The sequence below is a fragment of the Haliaeetus leucocephalus genome, unplaced genomic scaffold (assembly GCF_000737465.1).
Source record: "Haliaeetus leucocephalus isolate CR32 unplaced genomic scaffold, Haliaeetus_leucocephalus-4.0 Scaffold848, whole genome shotgun sequence".
NCBI classification, from domain to species: domain Eukaryota; kingdom Metazoa; phylum Chordata; class Aves; order Accipitriformes; family Accipitridae; genus Haliaeetus; species Haliaeetus leucocephalus.
Genome location: NW_010973284.1, coordinates 16,978,800 through 17,006,005, shown reverse-complemented (window position 1 = coordinate 17,006,005; position 27,206 = coordinate 16,978,800). Strand labels below are relative to the sequence as shown.

Below are 27,206 nucleotides of genomic sequence, written 5' to 3'. Positions count from 1 at the left end.
CGGCACGCAGCGCACGGCCGCGGGGGGCTGCGGGGGCCGGCCCGGCGCCACCTCCACCTCCCCGCGCCCGCCAGGTGAGTGGCGCCCGGGAGTCGGTCTGGTTCGCTGGGGTGAACACGGCAGAGTGACGGAACCAGGTCCGTGCTTCCGCGGCCCGGCGAGCGAGCGGTAAGGCGCCCTGAGGAGGCTCCGGTGGAGTCACCCGCCGTGAGAGCTGCTGCTCTTTAGGGCGGGCTGGTGCAGGCGTACGCGCCGGCTGCTGCCGCGGCACGGCCATACCTTGGGCTCTCCCGAGAACGTCCCGGTTCGCTTACTGGAAGCGCTCCGGACCGCTGGCGTTGCGCGTCCGGCCTCCGGCCGCCCCTGCCTCCTGCCCGGCTGGGCGCTGCCCCCGGCTCCGCCGCCCGCGGGGCTCCGCAGCCCCGAGGGACCTGGACGGGACTCGCTGGCAGGAGATCGCTTGGCCGTGGCCGGGACAAAACCGCCAACTGATCCCCAGAAAGCCCGGGAAGAAGCAGCAGCGATCAGACTGGTAACTGCGGGGACAGCGTTGTCCTCTCGGGCGGAGAACGAAGAGCTGGGGCTCGGTGGGGGTGCGGGTGTGTGAGCGTCCCTCCGTCCCTCCACCTCTGTCGGGGCAGGGAACGGCGGAGCGGGGCGAGCCCCGACCCTGGCGGCCGTCGACTTGCAGACTGCTAGACGTGCCGTGGCTGTGGCAGTAACTACTGAGACGCTTAGGTTTTGTGGGAATGGATCCCGTGGAAATCTGTTAAATACTCTTTAAGTATAAAACACCGGTGTACTCGAGACACCGAGATACTTCACTGAGTAGAGAGAAAGGAAATGCGGGGTTTTTTTGGGGGGGGGGGCAGTTAAAGAGGACCGTATGTAAAAGTACTTCTCTCTGTCCAAACTTGTAATTTCCATGAGTCGGTTATTAGCTCAAAAAAGTTAAGGGCATTCCTACTGCTGAAAAGGTTTTTTAAATACTTCATTTTCAGTTAGAGTGGGTTGTTTTGTGAGGGTTTTTTTCAGTAACGTCGTGGGAACAGAGGAGCAGACAAAGTAATAAATGACTTCCTATACTAGAGGAGGAACAAAAGCTTGCCTTTTGAAGCATTAGCTGAAAAACGCTTAGATTTGACTGTAACCCTGGTGAAGTCTCCTATTTCTGCCAGCAAAATGGGGAGATAATGTTTATTTCAAGTCAAGGCTTCATACCATTCAGGATTACTGAGCTAACTGATTGGGCACTTAAGTTTCTGAGATAATTTCATAGTATAGGCCAAATGAGGAGGTCTCTACTTATTAGTGAATCCTCTTCAATGATTGCTTTTTCATGGCATTTTTTAATAGATATCAAGGTATTCTATGTGTGAAAACTCACGAAGAGAAGTGTGGGGTTTATCTGTTTCTCTCATCTCGACACATAGAAATTTCAAAGATATTTGTCCTGGCCTGTGGGCTTTCTGTTGCTCGAGAATAATAGTTAAAAATATTTTAAATAGATTGTCAGATTACAGTGCAAGGATGTGTGTGGGATAGAAACTGTATGACGTATATAAGGGGAGAGAAAGAGAGAATGAACATTTTGATAGCCCTTCAAGACCCTTTGGAAGCACTGACCTGGCTGTAATCTTGTGGGAGTTTTTGATGTTTGACAGACTCGCGTTTTTTCTGATACTAGCTTAAAGCCTTTGAAGTATTGCATATGCTTTCTCAATGTATTTCTCCGTATCATAACAGGCTGTAGGTTCTTGAACCTTAATATTCTTCTCAAAGTCCTGTGACCTGTTTGCTATAGCAGCTACTGCATCAGTTAATTTTTTTTTCCCATTTTTTTAAAAAACAGAAAATGCTTCTAAGCCATTTTGGGAGCAGGAATCCTCTCTTTTTGTTATACTAATGAAGGTAACTACATTGCTTCTAGGGAGACAATTAACGTGAAATCTACCTTGACTTTATAGTGGCTATGGTTTTAACTGTATTTCTTCCTATCTTATGTTAACTTTAGTGGCTTTGCAGTCATACTTTTTCTGTTTCCCTAACTTATTCTTTTACCACACAAAAATTAAATCTGAGGAAATTGATCTGTTTTTTGTCCTGAACTTGACTTTCTTCACCATTAAGGTTGATCACTTTACTTCCTGTGTGCATCTCCATAGTGCATGCAAATGTGCCAAGTAACTTAGCAGGCAGAAAAGAGTAATACATCTCCCACTCGTAATTTATTGTTACTGGTTTTGAGGGAGGAGTGAGGGGAGAGCAGGTGGGTGGGAGGACGTTGTGAGGAACTTTGCTGTGTCAGAAGTAAGTAGGGTTTTCACAAAAGTTGACTCCATCTTGTAAGGATCTGAGAACATAAGGCAGTTGTTCTTCAGCTGGGTGTATTAAACCATGTTCAAGCCCTCTTAACGTCACAGCGTATATAATGATAAAGACATGGTAAGACTTCAAGTAAGGTATTGTACTGTTGGTGATATGATAACACCAGGTATAGAATTCAGAGACTTTAAATCTAACAGGGAGAATCACCCGATCTGCAGATCAATAAGACTTTGAGAGAGTATGAATCTTCTAATGTCCAAAACTGGTTTAGATACAACTCAGAGTTTTAAGATAGCTTGAGAATCTGATTTGGAACTCTGAAATTGCTTTTCTGTTTCCTTTTTATGAGATTTCCATTAGCATGAGCATATACAGCCTTGGACTGTTTGTTACGCCATTCATGAATCTCTGAAGCCGAACTGGAGATTTCCCTTTCCCTGGCTTCCCATTCTCCAGTGTATTGAAACAACAAAGTAGCATGGCCACTAGTTGTGTTATGTTGTGGTATGGAGGGGGCACTTATTCCTGTATCAGGTTGAATGAACCATCAGAACACTTCTGCAGACTGTGTGAACATCAGAAAGTTTTCATGAAGACAAGCTGAGCTGGAAAGTTTGTGTTTGCATCCCAAAGCCAAGAGGGCATGAATGGAAGGATATTTTGTATGTTGTTTTGGGGAAGCGAAGGTTATTTGTTTCATTGTTCAAATGGTTCTTTTTTGGTTTGAGCAATGATGTGAAGACATGCACACCCTATTGGATTAGAGCTCGGTGCATGCTTGGTCTTGCCCACCAGATATGTATTTTATTCTATGTCCAATCTCGTATTGTTTTCCTAAATGCCATGTTGATTTTAAAGACTTCTTTGTTTGTATTCCCTCACCCTCGTTCGTAACAAAAAACTAGAACACATCAGAAGTTACCTGGAGACCTTTCATGCCCTCCAATTCTCTGAATTCACAATCTGACTCCTGCCAGTTCCGTTCCCATATGCTTTCCCAAATTACAGACTGAGGAAAATGCCACTCTCTATATAAATAAAAATTCGCTTAGCATTTTTAACATTATATTCACATGAGTCAATCTTGTTTGCATCTGGTTAGGGGAAACCCGTATGACTTCCAAAGTGCTCTGTTTTGTTAGATGCTGCATTTTGACAAATAGAAATGTGTACAAGTAAATTTCAGTTCCTTTTGGGCTGTCATTCTGCAATAATTTCTACCATTTTCATTGTTGATTGCATGATGGGAGATGTTCAAAGCAGACTGTCTCTTAGGGAGTAAAATTTTCAGGGTTTCTGTATCTAGTAAAGTCAAACATTCTTTGAATCATACGCTAAAGTATTTGAGACATTCCAGAGTCTTCAGCTGAAGAGGCTCCCTCCTTGCAGTGTTTAACATTCAATATGAGAAAAATGTAGGAATAGTTTGGCAGGACTTTTGTTACTGAGCTAATTGTTGTAGTTCTTGGTTTACATTTATGAAGAATACACAGTACAGCAGCACATAGACAAGCAGATACATTTATGGGTAGATGTTAGCAGACCTGTTGTTTTGGGGTTTGTTTATCGGTTTGGGTTTTGGGGTTTTTTTTGAGGGGTTTTGCAGGGAGGATTGCTTGAAACATTATCAAAGCTTCTGTACGCACATAATTATGGCTAAGTGCCTTGCAAGTTCTTGAATGTAGGTATTTCGTACTAACTTTGGAACTCTAACTTGATTTCTCAAAACAAAACTCGAGTGCGAATTTGAGGATTGGGTATTGAATTTGGAAATCATGGGATGTTACTGAGTGACTTAAAAGGTGTAATGATTAAGACATAACTGAGGGAGTTTGGTTTTCATTCTTAAGAAGGGTTTCTTTGGATGTTAAGTGGAAAATGTGGTACTTCAGAGGGTCGTTGTTTGTTTGTTGAAAATTCTCAGACTGTTGGATAGGAAACCTACTGGACTGCTATAATAATTATCCTGTGATTTGGTAAGGAGAGGGAATTCTCAGCTTTCTTTATGGATCCTCAGACATGAAGTGGTTGACAGGTTGCTGTCATTGTAAGCCTATTGTGGACTCATCTGGTATCAACTATTAAACCAAAGCTTTTGTTGGTTATATTTATACCTGCTTGGTTTTGATACCCATTTGCATGAAATGTCATGTGTTCCATTTCAGCATAGTGGTGGTAATCTTGCAGGAAAGCCTAAGGAAAATCTCTCCGACTGGATAACCTGCACTTAAAAAGTCAGAATTCAGAGGTTTGGAGGTGTTTTTTTATAAACCAATAAGAAAGTACAATTATTAAGTACAGAATCTCTGCAGCCCCCAAAAAGAGAATAACCATGTGTTTGTGCAATATGAGCAAGCTACCCTCCAATTTTTCAGACTCTATAAATGGTGTTTATTGCCTTACTACAGTAAGCACATAAAGTTGAGTTTTCAAATGATTGTGTGAATTCTAAGAAGCTTCCCCCCTGTGTTGTTTGAGGTAATTTTTGTCATTCCTCTCTAAAAATAAAGCTGAATTTACTGGAAACAAGCTCTGTCAGTTTGCTTTAGCTATAGGAGGTTGTAGCTTTGTGGTAGGCATTTGCATTTTAGATTTTCCTATATCTGGGCCAGGTGTTTTGCTTAGAACAATTGTAATGCAAAACCGAGTTTACAGCACTTAAAAAAAAAAATGATTTTGAAAATAATTATGTGATATCTTTAATACTAGCCAGCAGAAACTGTGTCCTCAAACCACATGATAAATGGAGAGGTGATTTAGTATTTCATATCAAAGGCCTATATGATAGTTTATGGCAGATTTTTTGTGAGCGTGTGGTTTGGTTTCTTCAGGATTTCGAATTGTGTTTGGATCTGTGTAACTAAAAATGTCAGTTCTTATTAACTTCTCAGCTCTTTTCTACTCTCTTCAACAAGAAACCTGACCAAGCAAATTCTCCCTGGGCAGAGATGCTGTTTCCAGAGGCTTTTCTGCTATAGTACATAGTAGCTGTGCTCAGACAGAGCCTTGGCCAATTGAAGACTAAAAAAAAACAACCAAACAATCAAACATTATTTATCATCTGTAATTAATGAGTATTTATTGTAGAACCTTCAATAAGAGACAAGTGGGAAGGGATTTGTTGTTGAAGTGTGGAAACCTTATCCAGCCTGTGAATCTCTGCAGTGCAGCTGACAGGAAATAGCAGAATTCTTTCGTAAATGTGAGATCAGCTTTAGTGTTACTGTAAAACTAAGCCTGTTACGATAACCTCTGAGTAGAAGTAACAGTAGCTTCAGTGCAGCAACACTTTGATAGTACCTGTGATGCTGAAGCTGGAGAAGGGAGCAGGAGGGCTGTAAGCAGCAGCTCTGTTTTCCTTGCAACACCTGTGCATTCCCCAAAACCAGAGGAATTTTTGTGCAGCTGCAGGCAGCTGACTTCCAGGCTGCTGGGCCATCAGGGTGCTACTCTTATTTTTCAGCATGAAACTTGACGAAGGTCAGAACAGATTCTCCCTGTCCCTAACTGTTATTTCCAAAAGCTCGTCTGCTTTCTGGTTTCATACCAATCTCTGCTGCTCCTGTGGCCTTTCCAGTTTTTATAGGAAGCATGTTGTTGACTACCACCTAGGTTAAATAGTGTAGGACTGGTTGACCTTTAGGTCTGTGTGTATGTTCCATAGAGTGGCTTTTGCAGACTAATATAACTGGATAGGATAAGGCGGCCTGTCTTCTGTAATATAACACTATAAAGTGAGCATAAGACAGGGTTTTTTGAGGAACAGAACAGCAATCCATTAATGTGCCTGAAGTGTTTGTCTTATGAAGTTTTTTGTTCATGATAACAGAAGAACCTGTACTGTACGGCAGGCTATAATTGATTGTACAAGAGACTGACAGCTATGCAAATCCCTAATGTCAACAACGATCTGAACTAGCAGGCTGTGCATGCTGAAGAAGAGAATTCCAGTAATCTGCTCCTGCCCTTATCTCTTGGGTAGAGCTGTTTAGTTTACAACCTGTTAGAAATATGTGACCAGTTCTCTGCTAGATTTATTACTTGAGCAAGACTCATCAGAAACAGTTTTTTCCTCAGAGTGCACCAATTACTGGGTTTAGAAATGTATTCTTCCAATCCAAGCTGTAGTGACCTTTATTTTTTGCCAAAATGTTCTTAAAACGTTGGTTTTTGTTAATGATTCTAAGTTGATGTCTGAGTCTTCAGAGGATATGAAGGAGCAAAAAAGAGGAGCTTTGTGGATAAAAATGGGCAATTGCTCAGGGCCTGCTCTTGCATGTGTGTCCAGATTGGTTGTTTTTTTGTTGTGACTTTTCACATGTATAAAAATTAATGCATATCTGTGCTTGACGTGCAGTTGGGAGTAATGTGACTGTATTATAATACAGGCTACATCTTGAGGTATCTGACTGCCTCAAAGCAAAGCAGAAGTTCAGTTCTAGATGCCTTTGTTAGTCATGCTATTTAACTTCCATTAAAGTGGGGGCTTTGATGATTGATGCACTATGATAAATCTTGTTTTTGTTTTTCCAGAACCAAAAATGATAGCTGCAGGAAAATTTTCAAGTCTTCCAAGAAATGGCCCAGTGAACCACCAGTTCTCATTAGCTTCTTCCATGGACCTTTTGACCACTAAACCTTCGCCAACTGAGCATCACTCGGACTCCTTTCAAGACATCTCTATCCATGGCACTCTCCCCAGGAAGAAGAAGGGGACAATTCCCACTAGGTCTTGTGATATGTTTAGCCACATGGGAACATTGACATACACCAGAACGCAGCGGCAGCAGCCACCTATTGTACAGGATGTTATAGAAGAGTATCCTCCACAAAATGGGAAGAGCAACAAACTTCATGCCAGGTACCTTGTAAAACCTTAATTTACATATGTTTGTTGCATAGGAATTATTATGTGTTTTTCCAGACCTCTAAATGTCCAGTTATAGGTGCAGCTGTTTATTATAACTCTGCATTCTAACAGAGGTTGATTTTTCTCCCTAGTACTCAGTTTGGGTCTTGATGGAAGAAGCCAAACAAAAATGGTGTGAAACATGTGCAGGGTGGGGAGGGGGAGGAGTGAATCTGATGCATAGATTGCAGGACTTCTGAGAATTTTTCTTTTTTTTTTTTTTTTTTCTTACTGAATAGCTCAGACTTCAAAATAATTTTCCCTTTGCAATAAGATCAATGAGTATATGGGCTGTTAAATACTCATGCCTGTTTAAAATGTCCTTTTCTACTACTCTTTCTGTGGGATCTAGTGATTTGGATTTTTAGTCTTTCTTTTGATATCTGTGTAGTTCTTTAAAAATAATTTTTAAGGACCAGGTCTTGCCTCTGAATGTTTAAAAGGTATAGCGTTGCACGTACTATTCCCATGGAGGAAACTTTAAAAGTCACTTAATTGCTTTGAAATGACCCTTTACATTGTTCTAACAGAGCAGTTTTAACCAAGAAGTCAAACTGTTCAAACTTGGTTTTGATTTGGATTCAGTGCTTATATGGATGGAGTGCAGAGGAAAAGGATAGAGTGGTGTTCCAGCTGTCTCCAACCTAGAGCTACACATGAGCTGTTTTTTCTTGAAGACTCAGTGGAACCCAATGTCTGCTGAACTAATGGCAAATTATTCCTGTTTCTTATTCTTGCCTGACTTACTGGTTATAATATCCGTGACTCTTGAGAAAGAATTATACTCTCATAGCTAGCATTTCTTTTGGGAATCTTTTATCATCACTGATATTTCATTGCTTACAAAAAAGTAATTAATTTTGTAAACGTCCTTTTTTTGTTCTGATATTAAGGTCTATAAAATGGGAAAAAATTTCCAGCTAACACAAGAAAAATTCCCTGTAATGCAGTGGATCAGTTAAAGGGACAAAGATGAGAGAGTGTTAGGTTGCTTGGGTGACAGAGCTAAAGGTTGAGAAAAGATAACCAAATGACTTCTGAATTAGGATTTATAGCTTGCTATGTCCATCACTATAAGATTTCCTGTTCTCAAATCTTGTGAGGGAAGGACAGTTCTAATTATGTGGGGGTTGTGTGTGTAGAGTGGGGTTTGTATGCTTTTTGCTTGCAGCATACAGGATCAAGCTTTCTTCTCACTTGAAAATAAGTCTTTCTTCTCTATACCCCATTTACTTTAGAAGAAGAAATGGCCTCAGTGTGTTTAGTATTCCTCTGTCACTGATCTTTGAGATGTACCTGCTTATATAAACTGGCTTTTTAGCATAATTTGCTGCTTTGATTTGCATGCTTTTAGAGAATGCAAGCAGCCAGGGCTGCTGCCATAAAAAGAATATGGTGGTATACACTGAAGTTTTATCTTATGTCTTCCTTCTCAAGAGCAGCTGCTAAACATGATTAGCAAGAGATGTTTTCTTTTCTTGAGAGACCAAAGCCTCCATATTAAATGTATTTATACTTGTAACTGATAACTTTCCTTGTGCTGTGAAGAACACTTTTGCACAAGCAATGAGAGTAAGAACAGAATGCTTGAGAGGAAAATATCAAGAAGTTCTGCCTGATCAGAATTAAAACATGATGCTTTTGAAATAATAAGAGATTCAAAGGATGTTGTTAGTGCAGCCTGTTAATAGAATTTGTGTCTTTTGAGTCATAGCAGCAAGTGCTGTTCCTGTGTTTGTCTTCCAGTTGCTTTGCTAAAACACACACAGAATGCTATGGTAACAATTTCTAACTTTGGTTTCTTTAATTTTTACAATGGATCTTTATACATTCTGCTTCATGACCTGACAGCCCAGTTGTGTTAGAGCAGAAGACTATTACCAACTTGGCAGTCAGCAAATACATGACTTCTTCAGTCTTCTTGGGATGACTCTGCACATTTCATTAGTATACTTAAAAGAAAATTGAGAGAGCAAGTCTGATTTTCCTGTGGTAAGCTTTCTGCCATATATACTAAGGTATATATTCTAGTGCTTGCACTCACATTGAAATTAGTTGGGACTAATAGTATAGGGAAGTCCATGTTACTTTATCAAAAAAGCCCTGTAATATTTTTATTTCAGTGTAGGAACTTGTGAAATAGTATAATATTACATGAATATTCTCATTCAGGAGTAAATTAGTCTTTCATTGCTATAATGCTGTTTACAACAATTAAAAGTGTGAACACACATTTTAATCAAACTTTTGTTATGATGTATTGTTCAACACAAGTGCTGTATTTGATGTCAGTGGACCAGAACTAATAGTCATTAGGGTTACAGTGTTCATGTGCACATGGATCTCATTATACTGAACTGTGACTCAGTCATGTGATAGTTTAAGTTTGATTAATTCTAATTTAAAAAAAATAACTATGATGACATTTTCAGTAATTCAAAATGAGTAATATAATCTTGTGGAACAAAAAATAAGCCAAAGCGAGGAGAATAGGAAAAAGATAATTAATTGTGTCATTCCCTAATGGAACTCTTCTGATTTCCGGGAACTTTTCTCCTGTCTTATATTACAACTACCTAATTGCATTACTCTGCAGCCAAGATGAAGTGTATGTATAGTAATTTATTTGTAGGATTATATTATGTCAGGATTTTTACAGCTATATGACCAGAAATAGTATGTCTTTATGGAACTTCTAGTATCTTCTGCATTAACATGGAAAAATAAAATTCTGATGTACAAAAGCACTATTCTAATGTTGCAGTTACTAATTCATGCAATTTTGGGGGAAAAAAACCCCAAAACAAACAACAAAACACACAAGAGAGATGAAGTCTCTTCAAACCTGATAATGGCTTCTGAAAACTTGGAGAAATTATTTTGTCAACTTTCAATAATAACACAACAATAAGGTTGTGTTCTCTTCTGTTTGGTTTGGGAAGGTACACCTGTGCTAGTTAGTTCAAGGGGGAAAAAAAGTTTTCTTTCTTGAGAAAGCCTATATCTGATTTTTAGTCTCTTGGAAATAATTAAATGGTTGAAGTTAGAAGCAGCTGAGTTCTTGAAAGGTAATGTTATTGGCTAAAATAAGAATTCTCTTCTTAGGTTCTTCTTAAGTGAAGAACTTTCAAGAGGGAATTCGTATTTTAAGCTGTAAAACTGTAAAGCTGCTTGTGTATAATTTTCTTTATTATCTGATATTGACAATGAAACCTAAATAAAGTGCAATTGGTATTTCCCTTTGACACCTGGTCTATGGGTTATCTTCGTTTAATTATCTTTGCCTTATATTATGATACCTTTGTTTAAAAGAAAAATTGTTCAAATGTATATCTGTTGCTAGAACCTGTAGTCTTTTTTTGGCCTGTGTGTTGTGGCTGCCATCAGGAAACCCAGAATTTGCAAGCTCTTTTTAATTATTAGTTTCACACTTGTGTGGATGCAGAAGGGGGTCAGGCCAGACATCTTTCTTGCTGCTCTTCCAGAGGCAAAGAGTACTGGCTGTATTGGCTGTATCAAATGTTTCATTTCACAATGCTCATACTCATGGTCTTGTGCAGCTATCTTGACTAGTATCTGTTCCAGGGAAGTAGAGTAGTTCTTGTTTTCTCTATTCTAGTGTTTCAGGAAGGGTAAGTTGTTCTTCCCCCCCACCCCCAATACTTTCCTAGTTTTCACAGGAAGTGCTAGCTCAATTATTTGCATAATTTTAAACTCTTTATAGATCTTACAAGGCATATTTAATTTCAGATAAATGAATATTGGAAATGTCAAACTCACTGCAATTTTTCTGTGACCAAGCATGTCACAAGTCTGCAGTCCTTATTAGGAAGATTTGTCATACCTACATTTGGGCAAAAATCAGAGAGATGATGAGTCATAGCCTCATGTTGTTAAAAGCACAAACTTGAATTTAGATTGGATTAATGGAAGAAATGCTGTCACTTGGAACTACCTGTGCGCTTGGATGATTATGGTTCTCCCTGACTGACATTCCAGTTTAACAAACTTGTGGCATTTTCATGCTTTTTCATTAATGCAGCCAAATATCCCTCAGATAAACAAGACCTAAAAGCAATACAGGACTAGCAGTTTCACAGCAAGTTTGAATGTAGGCAGTGATGAAGGCAGATGTCCAAGACCAGTTTCAACATTCTACACCATTTCAGCTGGATGTCAACAGTACCCATGTAGTCTTGGGTTAAGGTAGTCGTTGTCTCTGTGGGTCTGGTACTGGCTCTGATACGAACATACTTAAATGTTTCCACATTGTAGAGATGCAAGGAATTTGAATTTTCTGGCAGCTGACAGCTATAGTATTCTGTGTTCCTAAACTTCCCCTCTCCCCCCCCAAAAATCTAACGATCTGATTCCAAAAGATGTGATTCTCATACAAGGCTTATGTTTTGTTTGAATTTCAATAGAGATTCATATATACTATTCATTATTGGTAAGCCAATCCGCATACCAGGGAGAGAAAAAAGAGGAGCATAAGACATATTCTGAAGGTTTTTCTTCCAGTTGGGGTTTTGAGTTGATATGTGTACTTTTACAAGACACACAAAAATCCATTTCATAGTCATGCATGCTGCTGCATGTATTCTTCAGTACTTAGTATAGAATAAACATCAACAAAGACTTTTTTCCATGGTTAGGATATTCATAGTGTTTCTTCTTATGTGGATTCTCTGACTAATAAATCTTGAACCTTGTGCCACAGTCTTCCTCTTAGCAAGTTGTCATGGAGGAAGTCATTCCCTCTGCTGCCTCTAGCCACTTATTTTTTGAAACTGTGAGCAAGAAATATATTTTTGATACCCCACTATCAAACAGGTCATTAGTTCCAAAGTTGTTTTGTGGGGTGAGAAATAATGCAAGTGGTATGATTGTTTCAACATTCTGTTCTTAGAGAATCAGGCTAATAAAGATGTGATCTTCACAATCAGTTTAAAGCATGGTGAAGGAAAAAAAAGATACTCCTTTCTCAGTACTGGTAATTCTTCTATTGCCTGCAAATTAATAGGAAAAAAAAACCCAGCCTGTGTTCCTGTTGAAACAAACAGGCTTTGCAACAAAATTAAGTGAAATTCAGTTTAATAACAGCTCTGGTGTGAAACTAAGTTGTCAATAGGCCAGAAATAGGATCCAAATTTGCACAAAGTTGGCATTGTTGGTTTTTTGTTTTGGTTTGGTTTTTGTTGTGTTAGTTTGTTTTGTTTTGTTTTCTCTTCATGGTGCTTTGAAGGAATTTAATACAAATTTCAGGATGGGTAATCTAGCACAGTAGTAAAATCAAAGCTAGACACAATTTCTTATGAATAAGGTTATTAATTTTTCATGCAGTTTATAGAGTAATATCCCTATGTAAAGCCTTTAGTGTTTCATGTGTGTCCAGCTCAGACTTTTTTAGAAAAGATACTTGACTGATAAAAGTATGTGTATGAGAAATTTAGCATTCGATGGAAAGAAAGATGAGTTCGTTTTGTCCTTGCCCTGTATGGGTAGTATGGGACTCTTCTTTGAAGAGTAGAGCTTTGGATATTTTAGGAGAAACTGTGTGGTCACACATTTGCATTAAATCACTACCTTCCCTCTGCTGAGCCTTCCCCTAGGAAGTGTTGAAGCGCACCATCTGCCAGAAAAGATCACTCTTAAGTTTCCATGCTAATTAAAGCCTTCAAACAAAGTTTACATTAATTTATACTGGCCGTTTCCCGTTATGCAGGTTGTTTATGAATATATGCTGGTTTAATTCCTGTTTACTAGCTGTCTTTCTAGTAGCCATTTCATCTGTTCACACTTGCAAAGACAATTTTTTTGTTAAAATTTCCATTCTTTGTCTATACTGACATTTAAAAAATAAACAGTAGAGCTGTATTCCTTTTTTTTTTTTTTTTTTTTTTTTAATCAAAATACTTGTTGCAGTTCTCTAAATTACATATAGTGCCCTGGATGCTTTGTTTTATCACTGTTCGTGAGAGGTTCTGACCTACCACAGCTGGTCAGAATTAGATTCCCCCCCTGTTTTTAAAGCTTTACTTTTAACTGTCTATATATTTAGAAGCATAGAGTTGTAACTACAGAGCTATAATTTTAATATTTTCTCCTTTTTTCCTATGTTGATTTTGTGTTTTCGAGCCCTGTAAGTTCCTGGCTATGCTGAAAGTCCTGAATGTGTAGCTACAACACTACTTCTGTTTTTATTGATGTGGCTACAAACTATTCCTTTTTGGAAGTAGATAAGGCATAACAGTTTCTTTTTACTCTACCAAAATATCAAACATGAACTGCTCATATCCAACGTTTTTTTACACAAGTTTCAGGCATGCTACAGAGGAAAAATTGAATCTGATGGAGCGGAGTGTGGGGGGCAGCTTGTGGTTAGCTTGATTCTTTCACTGAGGAAATAGGCAAGCCAGTAGCTCTAATGTCTTCCAGTGCTCACTAACCCTGTTGCAAAAGATCAAAATGTGGCAAATAACCTGTAAACTAAAATGTATTTTATAGACTAGCCCTAAGTATCTACATACAGATGCTAAGAATACACTTAGTTTCTGTAGTTCTGAAAGTATGATAGGTGTGTCCAACTGTATATTTAGCTAGACTTTCAGACTGTTAGATTGAGTACTGGTCAGCAGACTTTTTTTTTTTTCCTCTTGTTTCTCTGTGTCAGCTTTCTTCTCCATTATTTCAGATAAAGTGCTATCATCTAGCATTGGACTTTCTATTGCTACAGGAGAGTGTTAGCCTAGAGTAGATTAATTTATCTGGTCACTTAGGATGTTCTATACTCTTCAAAATGTCTGATCTTCAAGGCTCTGCATGTTTAGCTGGGTGAGACTTGCATACTTGTCTCATCTGATATAACTGTCCAGGAAAAAAAAAAATCTGTTCAATTTTAAACTTTACTAGTACCACTGACATTAAAAGAGTAACTTCATCAGCATAAAGTTAAGCAGGCTCACTGTCCTCTGCAGGACCTTGTCCTTGGAGGGCAGTACATTTGGAAGTTAGCAAGGTGTTAGTCTTGAGGTACAAAGACATCAATATCTGGATTCCGAAACTTTTCCTTTCCTTTTAGTGGTATTGCCACAATAGGTGAGTGGTGCTGAAGTCCTTGAATTGACAGTTGATTTATGAGGGGAAAGAACTGGCAAGGCATACTTGGTGAGGAGCACACTGTTCGAGGATTTGCTTCTTTGTTGTCAAAATTTGCAGCCTCTTTTCTTTCTCCAGGTCCTGCAAATTCTGTTTTTCTTTGGGTTCTGAGAAAGGGGTGGGTTGGGTATTTAGACAGCATTTGTTTTGTTCTAACTAGTGATTTTGAAAATATTTTTTGTGGATAATTTTAGTTTGAATATGTGTTACTTTTTTATATGAATACTGTGTGTGCGCTTAGAGCATGTGGTTAGGTGCACTTTGAAAATTAACTTGATAAAATTTTATTTTTATTTTAAGATTTGAATATATCAAGTAAAATAAGTATTTTACCTGTTTCCTGTGTGGAGAAGAGTAAATAATACTGTTTTGGTTTATAGAATGCACTGTAATTCTTCAGGTATGAAAATATTTGCAAGATTAACAGGAAGAAGAGCAATACCTTTGGTTCCCTTTAAATTTTAGGGTAAGGGGGGGAGGGAAATTTTTCTAAAACCACAGAATTTTTTAAGTAAAAATAGTTATGGTTTTGGAATAATGCCTGAAACTTCCTCTTAGCATGAGTTTTGTTTTCCAAAAAACCCTGAACCAGACTGTTTGTGAGTTTGTGGTTGTATTTTTTTAATAGGACTAAGGCAAGTATGGTGTGAATTGAGGGCTATTGAATATCTCGTTGACTTTTTCCATGCACACATAAATGGTGTTTCAAAAGGAAGGATTCCTTAGATGTTGCCAAAGCTTCATGCTTTTTGTCCCAGAATTTCCCATTCTTTCTCTTGATGGGTCCAGTTGACATACGCACCTGCAAATCTGACCTCTGCTGTCTCAGAGGTGGAGCAGGTAGAAGCTGGTAGATGTTTGTGGTAGAAGGAATGCTCTGTTGCATAAGCAGAGAATAGCTGATGTTCTCTGCTTACATTCAGTACCAAATCCTCTTATCCTTTAACTTTTGGGGTTGTTTCTGTTTTGGCTTGTCTGCCTTTCCTTTCCAGCCCCTCTGTCCATGGTTGGGGTCAGATTCTTCTGTTACGAAGTTCTACTCAACACTTCACCCCTTTGGTCCCATTTGATGCTCACATCTGCTGTCTTTGCTTGCTTGACGTAGACCTGCAGAACCAAAGCTTCACTTCTTGCTTTTTATGGAGATTTGGGAAACCTGGCTATAGGTGAGAAATATAAAAAACCTGCCCATGTGGGATCTTGGGTGAGGGAAATCAGGGGAACGGGACAAAATGTCTCAAAAAGAGAGACCATCTCTCCAGCATTGGAGATTAGTTAAACCCCGGTCCTTCAGCTTCTGAGCAGAGGAACTGAAGTGCCATGTGGGATGGGCACAGTTGTATCATTGTTTGAAATTAATCGTGGGATCAGGACCTTATTGTTAATGAATAACTTGCCAGGTAAACTAGAGCCCAAATTTCTCAAAGCCCCAACCAAAAGGAGTGTATGTTATTTTTCAAAAACTTTCTGAAAACTTCTATCTCTTCAGGCCATTTCTTCTTTGGGCAGAGGACACCGTATATATTGGAAGGTTTCTTGAATTACTCCTTCCATCACCCAGAGTTTCTCTCCTGGCTCTGCTGTTTCCTGGTCTCTTTGGTAAAGATTTTGGAACACCCTGTTCACTTGTACTAAGTACTATATTGCTTCCTCACCTTGCCTCCTGTCCACATGTGACCATTTATTTTCCTTTCTGCCCCTTTTATGCCTTAAAGATCCACTTTCCATGACTACTGCAGGGCATGATAGTATGTTGGTACCTATGGCTAACAACTAACAATCCTGCAGATAAATGTGAAAGTGACTGTTTTCTTTTCAGTCCCTCAATGAAGACAGGTAGAAAGTATGTATTTTATGATAGGTTGTGAGATACCTGCTGGCCTCTGAAAGTATTACAGAAGCTACAGTCAGTACTGCACAACTCTTCTTCTTCCATACCCTTGCTATCTTTCTTAATACTTTAGAACTGCTTTGTTACATTTGACAATTTGTTCCTAAAGGTATTTTCAGTCTTTCTGTTCTGTAGCTGAAGAAAAGGTATAGAGCCAGTGGATTTTTCATGTCTGTTCTGGTAATAAGATAATTTGACACTTTGGCGTTTAAAGAACTTCAGCTACTACTGCAGAAACCAGTTCGCTTAGCACAGAAACATACAGAGGCATGAAATTAAAATCAAGTATCCCTAACGTTTGCTAACTAGCTCAAATAAAGGAACAGTATTTCTGTGCCCGCTTTCTGCCACTTTTATGTGCTAAGGTTGCATGTTCTTGGAATTGTTTTCTGAGCTTCTTGCAGCTCACCAGGGCAAACTTCTCAAAATACGATCTATTTTGATGATGGAAGGGTGGGGAGGGGAGATGAGCGATCAGTTGTAATACAGGATTATAAATTTCTGTTAGTTAGCAGGAAATCAGTGAAACTGAGTAGAATATCCCCAGTGTAGTTAAATGTCACATAGGAGAATATATTCCTAATGCTCACTTGCAATATCCAATGTAGAGAGGCATTTGATGCAATGAGCTTCTTAAATTGGGGTAAGGGAATACACAGGGAGGACAATTCTTTCTCCCAACATCATCTTATTCAGTACTAAAGCAAAGGATTAACTTTCCTGTGCTTCAGTGCACATACACGTTCCTGAAAGACATATCAGCCAGGTAACAACCATGCTTTGTGAATAAACTCTACCTAGATTTACATGAATTTCAGATGAATTGGAGTCTGTGATTCTGCTGAGCATTTGTCAGTCTTTTAGGAATATGCATATTCATTTTGCAAGGTTAAATTATTATTGAACACTTAAAAATTTGCGGAGCTGGCTTCTGAATACAGCATCTAAAGCACTGACTGTAAAGCGTTGCCAGCTGAAGGTATAAGTCAACAGACAACAGCACACATGTAAAGAAGATTGTAGAAACAGTGACTGCTTTGGGTAAGCAATAGTCTTGCTGCCCAACCACTACTCTCACAACATTGTAACAGTCTTGGGAATAAAAGATTTAAGATTTGAAGAACAGAGTTTTGGCTCTGGAACTCCTAAATGTTAAGGAAAATAAAGGAAAAAGAATGGGGGTGCTTAGTCTCAGCTTTTGAACAGGTTGTAGAGACCAGTACTGTACGTGTTGCAGAAGTAGAAGTTGATTTGGAAAAGGTAGAACAAATGGGGTAGATTTTTCTGCTGTGATAGGTAAAATGGAGCAAGTTGGGAGGATGCAAGAGATTGAAGTGGTAAAAGTAGATAGCTGTAACGTTATCTCTGCAGGGGCATTCTGAACAAATATGAAGGTGTTGAGATTTCATTTAATTCAGAGAAAAGTACATTGTATCTTTTCTTGAGTTCTAATTACTGAAGAGTCCCTACTGTTCTTGTGTGAACTGCAGGTCATTATGCAGTTAGTCATAGCAGTTTGCACTTGTTTCCACTGGTGTTTGAATGAGTCATGTCCATGGTGGTGTGCAGCTGTAGACAGAAGGGTGGAATGGCCTTAGGAATGTAGTAGGAGTGTGAGTGTGAAGCAGAAGCTGCTGGAGGATAAAATCACTGGATCTTTTACTCTAGTTTACAGTACAAATAACATCAGTCTGCAGTACATACACTTAAACACAGTATGTCTAGCATGCTCAAACTTGCATCTTCATACTTAAGTAGTAGTGTATTTCTTAAATCTACACAGATGGAGAGATTTCAAAGACACAAATTGAAGAAGGCATTTGATCCCATCTGGTCTCTTTATAGCAGTTCCATCTCTGTAAGCAGCCATCCAACAGCTTGTTACATTTTCAGTTTCTCAGGCTCTCTTTGAGCCTCTATTGTCTTCACTCTGATTTGGCGTTGGCACTGTTGAGAAAATTGTTCTTCTTGGAATCACTCTTTCAATGTAGTAGAAAGGAGATACTTTAAAATAAACAGGTCACTTTAAAATAAACAAACAAACATACTTTCATACACCAAGTACTGATAATGTGTCCTAATGTTCTTCCCACAAGCACATTTATAAAAGTGTGGAGTAGCACAAAGCTGCTTCAGGGCCATTCAGCAGTTTCCATCACTATGATGGTTGAATGATGGTGAGGATTTGGGCATCTCTGATAATGCTGTTGTGTCTACGCTTAAATTTTCTTAAAGTTATCACAGATAATTTATAATTGTGGCTGATATGTCTGTGAGGATGCCAAAGGCCTGAAGAAAGCAGATGCTTAATACGGCTTAGTCTGTCAAAGTCCATATGTTGCAAGATTCTTTACAGCAGCAATGATGAGAGGTGGTAATGTACAATTTTTAGTAGAAGGGTGGAGGTTTTCATAGAATCAACAGCTAAAGATTACAGGATATCTGCTTAAAGGTTCTTTATTGAAGCAGTGCTATAGAGAACTATTGAACAACCCTCAGGGTCTGGAAAAAAAAGACTGACTGTTTCTGAGTTATTGAGATTCTGGCTATTCTGCACCCACTGAACTGAATAATTTGTGTTGGGGTTGAACTCCAGGATTTGGCTTTTCAGTTGTAGCATTCATTGTAAGTACATAACGATTTTATAAAATAATTATAAGAGTGACTGGTTACTCAAACTTCAATGTTTTCTTTACCAGATTTTCATGTTCGATTGCTCATTGTATTCAACTCAATGCAGGATTTGAAGTTGGCAGTATGGCAGTATTTAGTTTGTCATACCAGAAGTACGATTCAAGTTTTTTTCTTCTGTTTAGTTCATGACTGCTGATGTTGACAACTTCAAAAGGCTTTTTTTTTTTTAATTCTTCCCATACATTTGGCTGTCATTTAGAGGTGTTGGGAAGTGGAAGAATAACATCCCATAACATCTGAATTCGATTCCCTTTTCTCATCTCAGTCAGCTTTAGCTGTATCTTGAAGGAGTCTACACATAACGATAATCCGTGTTTTCTGAGAAGTTACATTGGTTCTCACAGTGTTCAAAGGTATCAGTACTTCCTCATAGACAGTCACTTCCAACCAGTATGACATAAAGCTCTTCATTGTTGCAACAGATTTTGTTTTGGGGGAAGAAGAGGGAAGCAAAGGAGCAGCTCCACGTTTTCTGTTATCTTCTTCATCTTTTCATAGGGTCGCTGGAGCTCCATGCCTGACTTTCAAGCTCTGTGTATTTTCGTGGCAGTATCAGTAAGAAACCCCTATGTGCAGAAGACCCCTACAATTCTAATAAAAATGTTGTACCTGGACTGAAAAGAAATTGAGATAGTTTCAGAAGACTAGTAGGGAGAGATTAAAGGGTTGTATGTCTGCAAGATCAGCCAGCAGAGAGAAAGGTGTTGTCAGATGTCAGTGAGGATGCTCTGGAAAGAATGTGTTTCTGGCTAGGACAGCCTCAGAATGATGAAGGTTAAGACTGTGATGACTAACCCCTTTATTTTAGTGATGAATCGTTACTGGAGGAGTGTTTATGCTACTACAGTTTCTACACAGAGCTTGTGCATGTGGAGGAGGGTCAACAGAGGACTTACACTACTCAGGAGAATGGCTTAATTACATGTATCAAGTCAGGCACTTTTCTTCTTTTCTCTCCCCTTTTCTCTCCCCTTTTCTCTCCCCTTTTCTCTCCCCTTTTCTCTCCCCTTTTCTCTCCCCTTTTCTCTCCCCTTTTCTCTCCCCTTTGAGCAAAAAAATGCTGGAAAGGGATTTTGTTTTGTCATGAAATGAGGTGATAGATTCTGGCAGCATTGTGAATACCCAAAATGGATGTTGGAGTGTGTTTGCATCCCTTTCTTAAATTCCTTTCAGTGACAGAATGAGTATGAAAAGAGCATGAAGTCAATACTGTGTGTCCCACTGCAGCCCTTACCCAACACCTTACGTTAAGGTGTTCTGAAAACGTCTCTATTTCAGGACACATCTTTCTGCATTAAATATGCTTTTTATCTGAATGGAAGTAGGGCTTATCTGATTATTAGGAAGCCAAAATGTGTAATAAAACCCAATCTGTGAACCCACAGTTTACACAGTAATGGTTGACTTTTGTGCAGACTCTAATACATACGCATTGTAGGTAAACAGATGCAAATGAATACAGCTGTAAAGTCAAGCTTATTATGAAGACAAACATTAGCATTACTTGAAACGTAATAAAACCTGATTAAAGATGAAGAACTTAAGTGTTATTGAAACAAACTTTCAGTTGAATTGATTTGAGAGATGGCAAAGCCTGCAATTACCTTTCATCTTATCTGGTAGTTATCTGAAAATACTAATTTTTTTCTGCAGATCATCTAATACAAGAAGTGAGAATGTGGGTTCACCATTTCTATTAAGATTCCTTGAAAAGGAAAATGGAAAGGAAAAGAAGTGCTTTATATTGTTCTTAGGGTCCTGACATAGATTTCCTTCACTGGGAGCATATGGCATAAAGGAGTACATCGTCATTGCTAACAGAAAGCTGAGATTCAGGAGTTAGTTTCGTGATCTAGTTACTTGGTTAGATCCTAGTTATGTGGGCTAACTGCTTAATCTGTTTTTCTGCGTATAATGTGGCAGTATTATGGTGGAATCGAATGACAGGAAAATGCAGTAGTTAATCTTTACTATTAGTTACTGCACATCAATGAAAGTTACCATTCCTTGAAAATAACTTCAAAAAATTTGCACAAAGATGAAGACTTCAACAACAGGGTAAGGTGGGGAGAGAGAGGAGTAAATCTGGTAGGAGAAAGGTATCTGAGGTGAATAGGGCTACAACATAAACATTGTTATGTATAACCTGTGCTTGTGGTGAATTGCAGGGTTTCCCATGTTTTGTTGTGGAACAGCCTACCAGATTAAATATTATAGTACTTGTGAAGACATTGGATATGCTGTCCATTTCCTAAAGCCAAAATTTTCAAAGTACTTTTGCCATGTGGATGCTGAAGGAAATGTAGGTCACTTTTTCCCCTCTCTCTCTTCTGGTTTTCCTGCTTTATATAGCAGTAAATAGACTGTTTTGTCTTAAAGTTTTTCTGCCTCTTTCATTTTGCTTTGGCTTGATCTGTCCTAAAGAACTTTTGTCTTGTACCTGACAGTGGGAACAGTGGCGTTCATTCGTAGCAAGACTAGCCTGCAGGAGTGGAGTTTGTAAACACAGACCATAGAACGTGCTCATTGCTGAAGTAAGCAAGTAGCCTAGTTGTTAGCCTTATTGCTCAGGTTTGTTCTTCTGGAGTGTGTTGCATATGCAGTGCTGGTAGACCCTTTGTCCTGAAAGATTCCACAGGCAAGTGAAGAACTAAACTGCAGAGTTTTTCAGAAGCGTTTGGTACTGGCACAACTTTGCGCAGATCATTGTAATGTGCAAAATGTTCAGCCATGCTTACTGACTTTGCTGAACTGATTAAGAATGGTATTTTACTTTTTCCCAGAAAAATTGCAAAGTGTTGAGAAGGAAAACTTTTTTCTGTTTAGAAACTTCCTTTTTCTTTTTGCTTTGTGCTTCACCCCTGTTTTCTCTGGTATGCTTGTACATATTTCATGTACATACAGTTACTGAGCTGCCCCTTCTTTGTTTATTGGCTAGGAAAAAGTTTCATATGGTCCAAATTTGATTTCCCTTGAATTTGGCAGCGTTGTTGTTGTTTTTTTTAAACTAAGCTGGGAATAGAACTTGGCCCTTGATAAATATTGGGATAATGTGAAACAGTAACCCATGATACAGCCTGAACAGCTGAGCACCATCATTCATGGGGAGGGCTAAGAAGTGGGAGGGCTCTGTGTTGCCTTTGTGTAGGTATTCTGGATTAAAAGCTGTTAGGGAACCAGACTAAAAACTTGAGTATAAAATAGTAACTTAGTTTCAGGTGATATACAATTACATTCAAAACAACATAGGGAATTTGAAGACTGTATTCTAGGTTGGTTGATTCCAGTGTAACCCAATTTCTACATATCTGAAGCTGCTTGTTAAGTTTCCAGTGTTACATTATTATAACAACTTCCACCAAACAGGAGATTGTTTCTAAATTTATGGGGCATATGTTGTCCATGTGACAAACTTGATTGCTATAACAAGCTCCTGATCTCTCTGTAAGTTTGCAGTATTTTCATTGTGCCTGTTATGTGTTTGTATTTAAGGCATTACCATGTATGTCATCCCAGGTTCTGTAGAAAGCAACCAATCATGTACTGCAAAGACTGTTAATGTGCTAGTTCTCAAACAAAAACAAATATACAAAACCCTTTGAAAATACATGTTTATTTTATTTCTATTTATGGAAAGAGTTGTAATTGATCACAGGGCTCTTCACTTAGGCTTCTGTGCCCTTTGTCATCTGTACGTATAGAAAACCTGCAAAGAGATTTTTTTTTAAAGTAGGGCAATGACTTGATTATCTGGCTTTCAAATAACTGTAATGTTGAAATTATGATAATTTTGAGAATTTTTTAAAAGAGTGCAAGAACCATATTTATTTTTCCAAATGTAAAATAAAACATTCTACTATAGCAAATCTCTGAATTATTTGCTTTGTTTATATAAAAAGTGAATGGTTTACTTTCTATTTTCTTGTGTTAGCAATGCCCTGTCAATGATATCAGTAGCAGTAGCTTAAATGGGAAAACATACAAGCAAAGAAATAAATTTCAAAGCCAATGGGAGAGCGCTCTCTCTTAAAATTACTTCAGATGTTTTAGGTGGTATATAAGTATCTTCAGCCATCTGTTGAAATGTCAAGATTATTTGTGCTTTAACTTTATTTCCCAAATTAATTACTAGTGGCTCCACTACGTGATCTTCTAGAAGAAATCAGTGATTTATGTATTTGTTAAAATTTAGGTAGCATAGGCCACCTAGCTATAACACACAGTTTTTAATGAGGATTTTAACATGACCTAGTAGCCTATTGCTCATATGAATGCATCTCTTCAGTATGAGATTATGTTTGGACTCACCATTTGTTTTTTTGTTTGTTTGTTTTTGTGTCCTTTCTTCCTCCCTCCTTGCCTCATTTTCTTACAGAGATCAGAATATTCTGGATCCTACTTTGGAATATGTTAAGGTAAGGTACCATTTCTTACCCTGAAAATATTTTAGTCGGTGTATAACCAGCACTGCCAGGGCATTTCCAGTCATTTATAGTTAAATAGTGCTTCTGTCTATCTTTTGCTACAGAAAAACTAATTATACGTGTCAGACTATTTTCTGCATGCTTCAGTGAAGTACTTGTGGGCATTGTGCTTTGGGGTAGGTTGCATTTTTATGTTGGGGCCTCTTTTCAGTTACACAGTGACTACCTATGATCTTGCCTTTGTTAACAGATGAAAAGAATCCATATTTGTGTGCTTATGGATTTCTGGGGAAGTAAAGGGACACGTCTGAAAAGATCATAAAAATGTCAGATTTAGGTTTATGGTTTTAGCAATATACTTACTAACATTACAGTTAAAAAAAATCCCTTCTTATCCAAAAAGTAACTGGAATCCTGGCAAAATTGTAAGTTCTGTTTTCCTTTTGTATAATGTCAGAGTGCTGGGGAAAAAAAAAAAGTGTCTTTTGTTAGAGTAAATAAAAAATACTCTGGAGCATTCATAAGTTTTATTCAAAAATTAGTCCTGGATTGGCAATATAGAAACTTTGGAAGAAGCCTTAGGGATGTGATTCTGTACTGGGAGTCTCTTGCAATGTTGTAATTTCCAGTGAATTAGTACCTTTCAACATGTTTCATTTAAGTGAATATTGTTTCTCAGAACCTTGAAAGAATCTGGCTTCTATGTCATGTCTCTCAACAATGGGCTGCTTTAATTGTTGGGCTTTGTTCCATGTCTTTTAGAAGACCGTAATCTTCTGAAAGGTGTCTGATAAACACAGATTATCCTCAAATGTAGGAAATTTCTGTAGCTGTTCATGTGGGCAGCCTGAATTTCTCAGACACTTGCTTCAGGTTAGAGTTTGGGTGACAAAAGAGACTGAGGAGAGCCAGTCAACTGGGTTCTGCTGCTAGAATTCCACCTGTGGGTGTTCATAGTTAAGGGAAATGGAGAGGTGCCCAGGTTAGGATTCAGGTTGATCAAAGAAGTAAACTAGGAGAATGTAATGCAGTATTGAGAGGAGACTGCCAAAGCAAAGTGCCAAGAATTAGTTTGCCTGAAAGTGTGGAGGGGTCCTCTGCTGGACTTTCTGCCTAGGGTTGGGGTGGAGGTAGGAATTAGGATTTGGAAGAAGAGAAGGGAAGGAGCAGAACTTTTGAAGGTCCATGGGAGAGGGGGCTGCCAAAGGACTCCGAGGACTGCTGCTAAAATTCTGCTCTAAACAGTTAGCTCAGTGTTGCAAGGTCCCTGGCCTCAATCCCAACCTAAATTTGGGAGATGGAAAAGTAGCAGAGACAGAGAAGGCCAAAAGCCTTCTGAAGAGTACTGTAGAAGAGGGGATGCCAAAGGCAACAAAGTGGTGGACATGTTAATTGCTCTATTTAATTTACTGTGTATCTTGCACTGTGCTATATGGTGTACGTTGTTGCAATTTTAATAATATGGCCAAGTAGAAGGCAGAGGTTTCATGTGCCAGTTCATCAATATGTGTGTCTTGTCTTGTCTTGTTGCAGCAAGTTCTATATTATAAATGTGGTTTCTGATCTTTTCAACTTTTCTAGTAGAAGCTTGTCTTGGACTCTTGTCAATAGCAGTGGTGCTAAGCTTAGCTATTAAAAATTTGATGTTGGAGAGGAAAGCCTGGGGAAGAGAGACTTATGAGGGAGAATACAAGGGTTACCATCCCCTTCTTTTCTCCTTCCTCTTTCAGTTTTTCCTCTGTATATCCCTACTTTTAGTGAACTGTGAGTTTGTCCCCAGTTCAATGGTATTCTAACAGGGATTCTAGACAAGAAATCTTAAACTACAACTACAACTTTGAAAAATACACAGAAATTGCTTTCTAATAAATATAGCCCCAAAAACCATTTTTTGGCTGTAAAAGTCCAGATTACTAACAAAACTGATTCCAGAAGTGTATTCTTACACAAAAAATGATCATTAATGCCAAATAAAGGAGGACTCTTATCAATAATTTGTTATCAGTTTACTATGACTGTAAAAGATGTGGCTGAATTCATAAGAACAGGATCTTGGAACCCCCTTTGTTGGCTTAAGTTTCAGCAAGTATGTGTTCATTGTGTTCTGTAACTTACCTTATGGTAACTGTTATATTAATGTTTATAAATTTTCCATCTGCTTGAATAAATTATGATGGCAGTGTTAAGTCAGGTATAAACTGCAGAACACTGACTTGTGCAAGCTGCAAAGCTGAAAAAATAGATCTCACTATGCTTGTACCGCCATTGCCATTTGCACAAGTCTGATATATAATGTGTGCATACTTAGTTTGAGCTAGCAGGGTTGGTGCCAGTTAGGTAGGCTTTGACAGATGTTGCTTAAGTGGTGAAAAAAAACCCACCTTTAAATGAAGAAGAGATACTAAGAGAAGAGGGGAAAAACAAGAAGAGCACTTTTGGGAATCCTGTTTTGCTGATTCAGGATATTGTATTTCTGATGCATAGGAAAATACAGTTAGTATTGTGTCTAGGCAGAGTACTGTTGGTTGACTGAAAACACATATAAAAGTGAGTATAAGCATGTATGATGTATCACGCGTACATCAAAACTAACACACTAGAACAAGCTAGAACAAGCTAATTGTACACAAAGTCTTGACACTGATTCTTGTTTCTCTGATCTTGCTGTTCAGACTGTAAAGAGAATGGAGACTTTGGATTAATTTGCCTTGTAAAAAATTGCATTATCTTAAATTTGTGCCATGTACTACTTTCAAGTTGTGTTAGGGTAGTCTGGTTGCTGCTGATTCTACCCAAGAGTTACAGTCTCAAGCAAAGTATACTGTGCCAGGGCCCTGAGGGCACTAATTGGCCTTAAGTGTCCTGACCAGCCTCACTTAGGACCTCCACCCACACCCACTGAGCAAGGGCTCCATTTAAGCTCAGACTGGGGGCTTCAGGCCCTGCCTGAGCTGTGTCTTAGGTGTGCCTGCCCCTAGCCCTGTTCCTGAAGTGCCATGTGGGAAGCCCTGGATGGACCTTGGACCTGGCCTGTTAGCCTGTGTTGTCTGAGGCTCACTGGACTGTGATGGGACCTGTTGGTGTCATCACCCTGCTCAGCTTGCTTGCATCTTGGTGCTGTGGGACTGCACCTTGTTGGTAAGCATGTTGCCCACCCTGTGCTCCCAGATCACCTTCCCTTATGGAGCAGCCCCACTCTTGCCGCTCCCTGACACGTTAATTGTAGCCAGCTGTTTTGAAAGATCAATATGATCAAACACGTGCCATTGTCGTAGCTGATCCGCTTTATCAGGCTGCACAGGCATACCTAGTCTCCTTCAACTCCAAGAAAAACAGCTAGTTTTAAACTAGCTAGATTTAAAAAGTAATTTTAAAAAGGGAAAATGCACACAGAGCTGATACTGTGCTTCACAGTTCCAAATTAGCACTGTTTCTGCAGTGATGCAAGCATGCTACTTAAGTTTCTTGTGAGTCCCGTAGAAAGATAATGAATACTTGTTCAGAATGTGTTTCTGCTGGGGAGTGATCAACATCTCTTCAGAACTGGACTCTACTGTAAATGGAATGCAGAGAATTCATTCAGGTTTGAGGAAAAGTAACACCATTATTTTTTTGATTCAGTGTGCTCTGTTTCACAGTGAAAAGAATATCATAGTGTTTATTGTGGCAGTAGTGACTACAGGCAGGCATTGCTGTATAGAGCAGAGAGACTGATGATAAGCTTAGAAGCCAAGTGTATCAATTTGCGTTTTATATAAACCTTTCCTTGTTAGAATCTGGTGACTAAAAGTAATATAAAAAA

General features: G+C 38.8%; 1 protein-coding gene across 2 annotated transcripts in view; it reads left to right on the top strand.

The window, feature by feature from the left end:
- BCAR3 (breast cancer anti-estrogen resistance 3) overlaps positions 1-27,206 on the top strand; it is a 75,748-nt gene that overhangs the window by 14,342 nt on the left and 34,200 nt on the right. For both annotated transcript variants that reach the window (XM_010582655.1, XM_010582656.1), the window contains 2 exons: positions 6,862-7,189; positions 23,356-23,395. In XM_010582655.1, the coding sequence (XP_010580957.1) occupies positions 6,862-7,189; positions 23,356-23,395 (368 nt within the window). The remainder of the gene's footprint in view (positions 1-6,861; positions 7,190-23,355; positions 23,396-27,206) is intronic.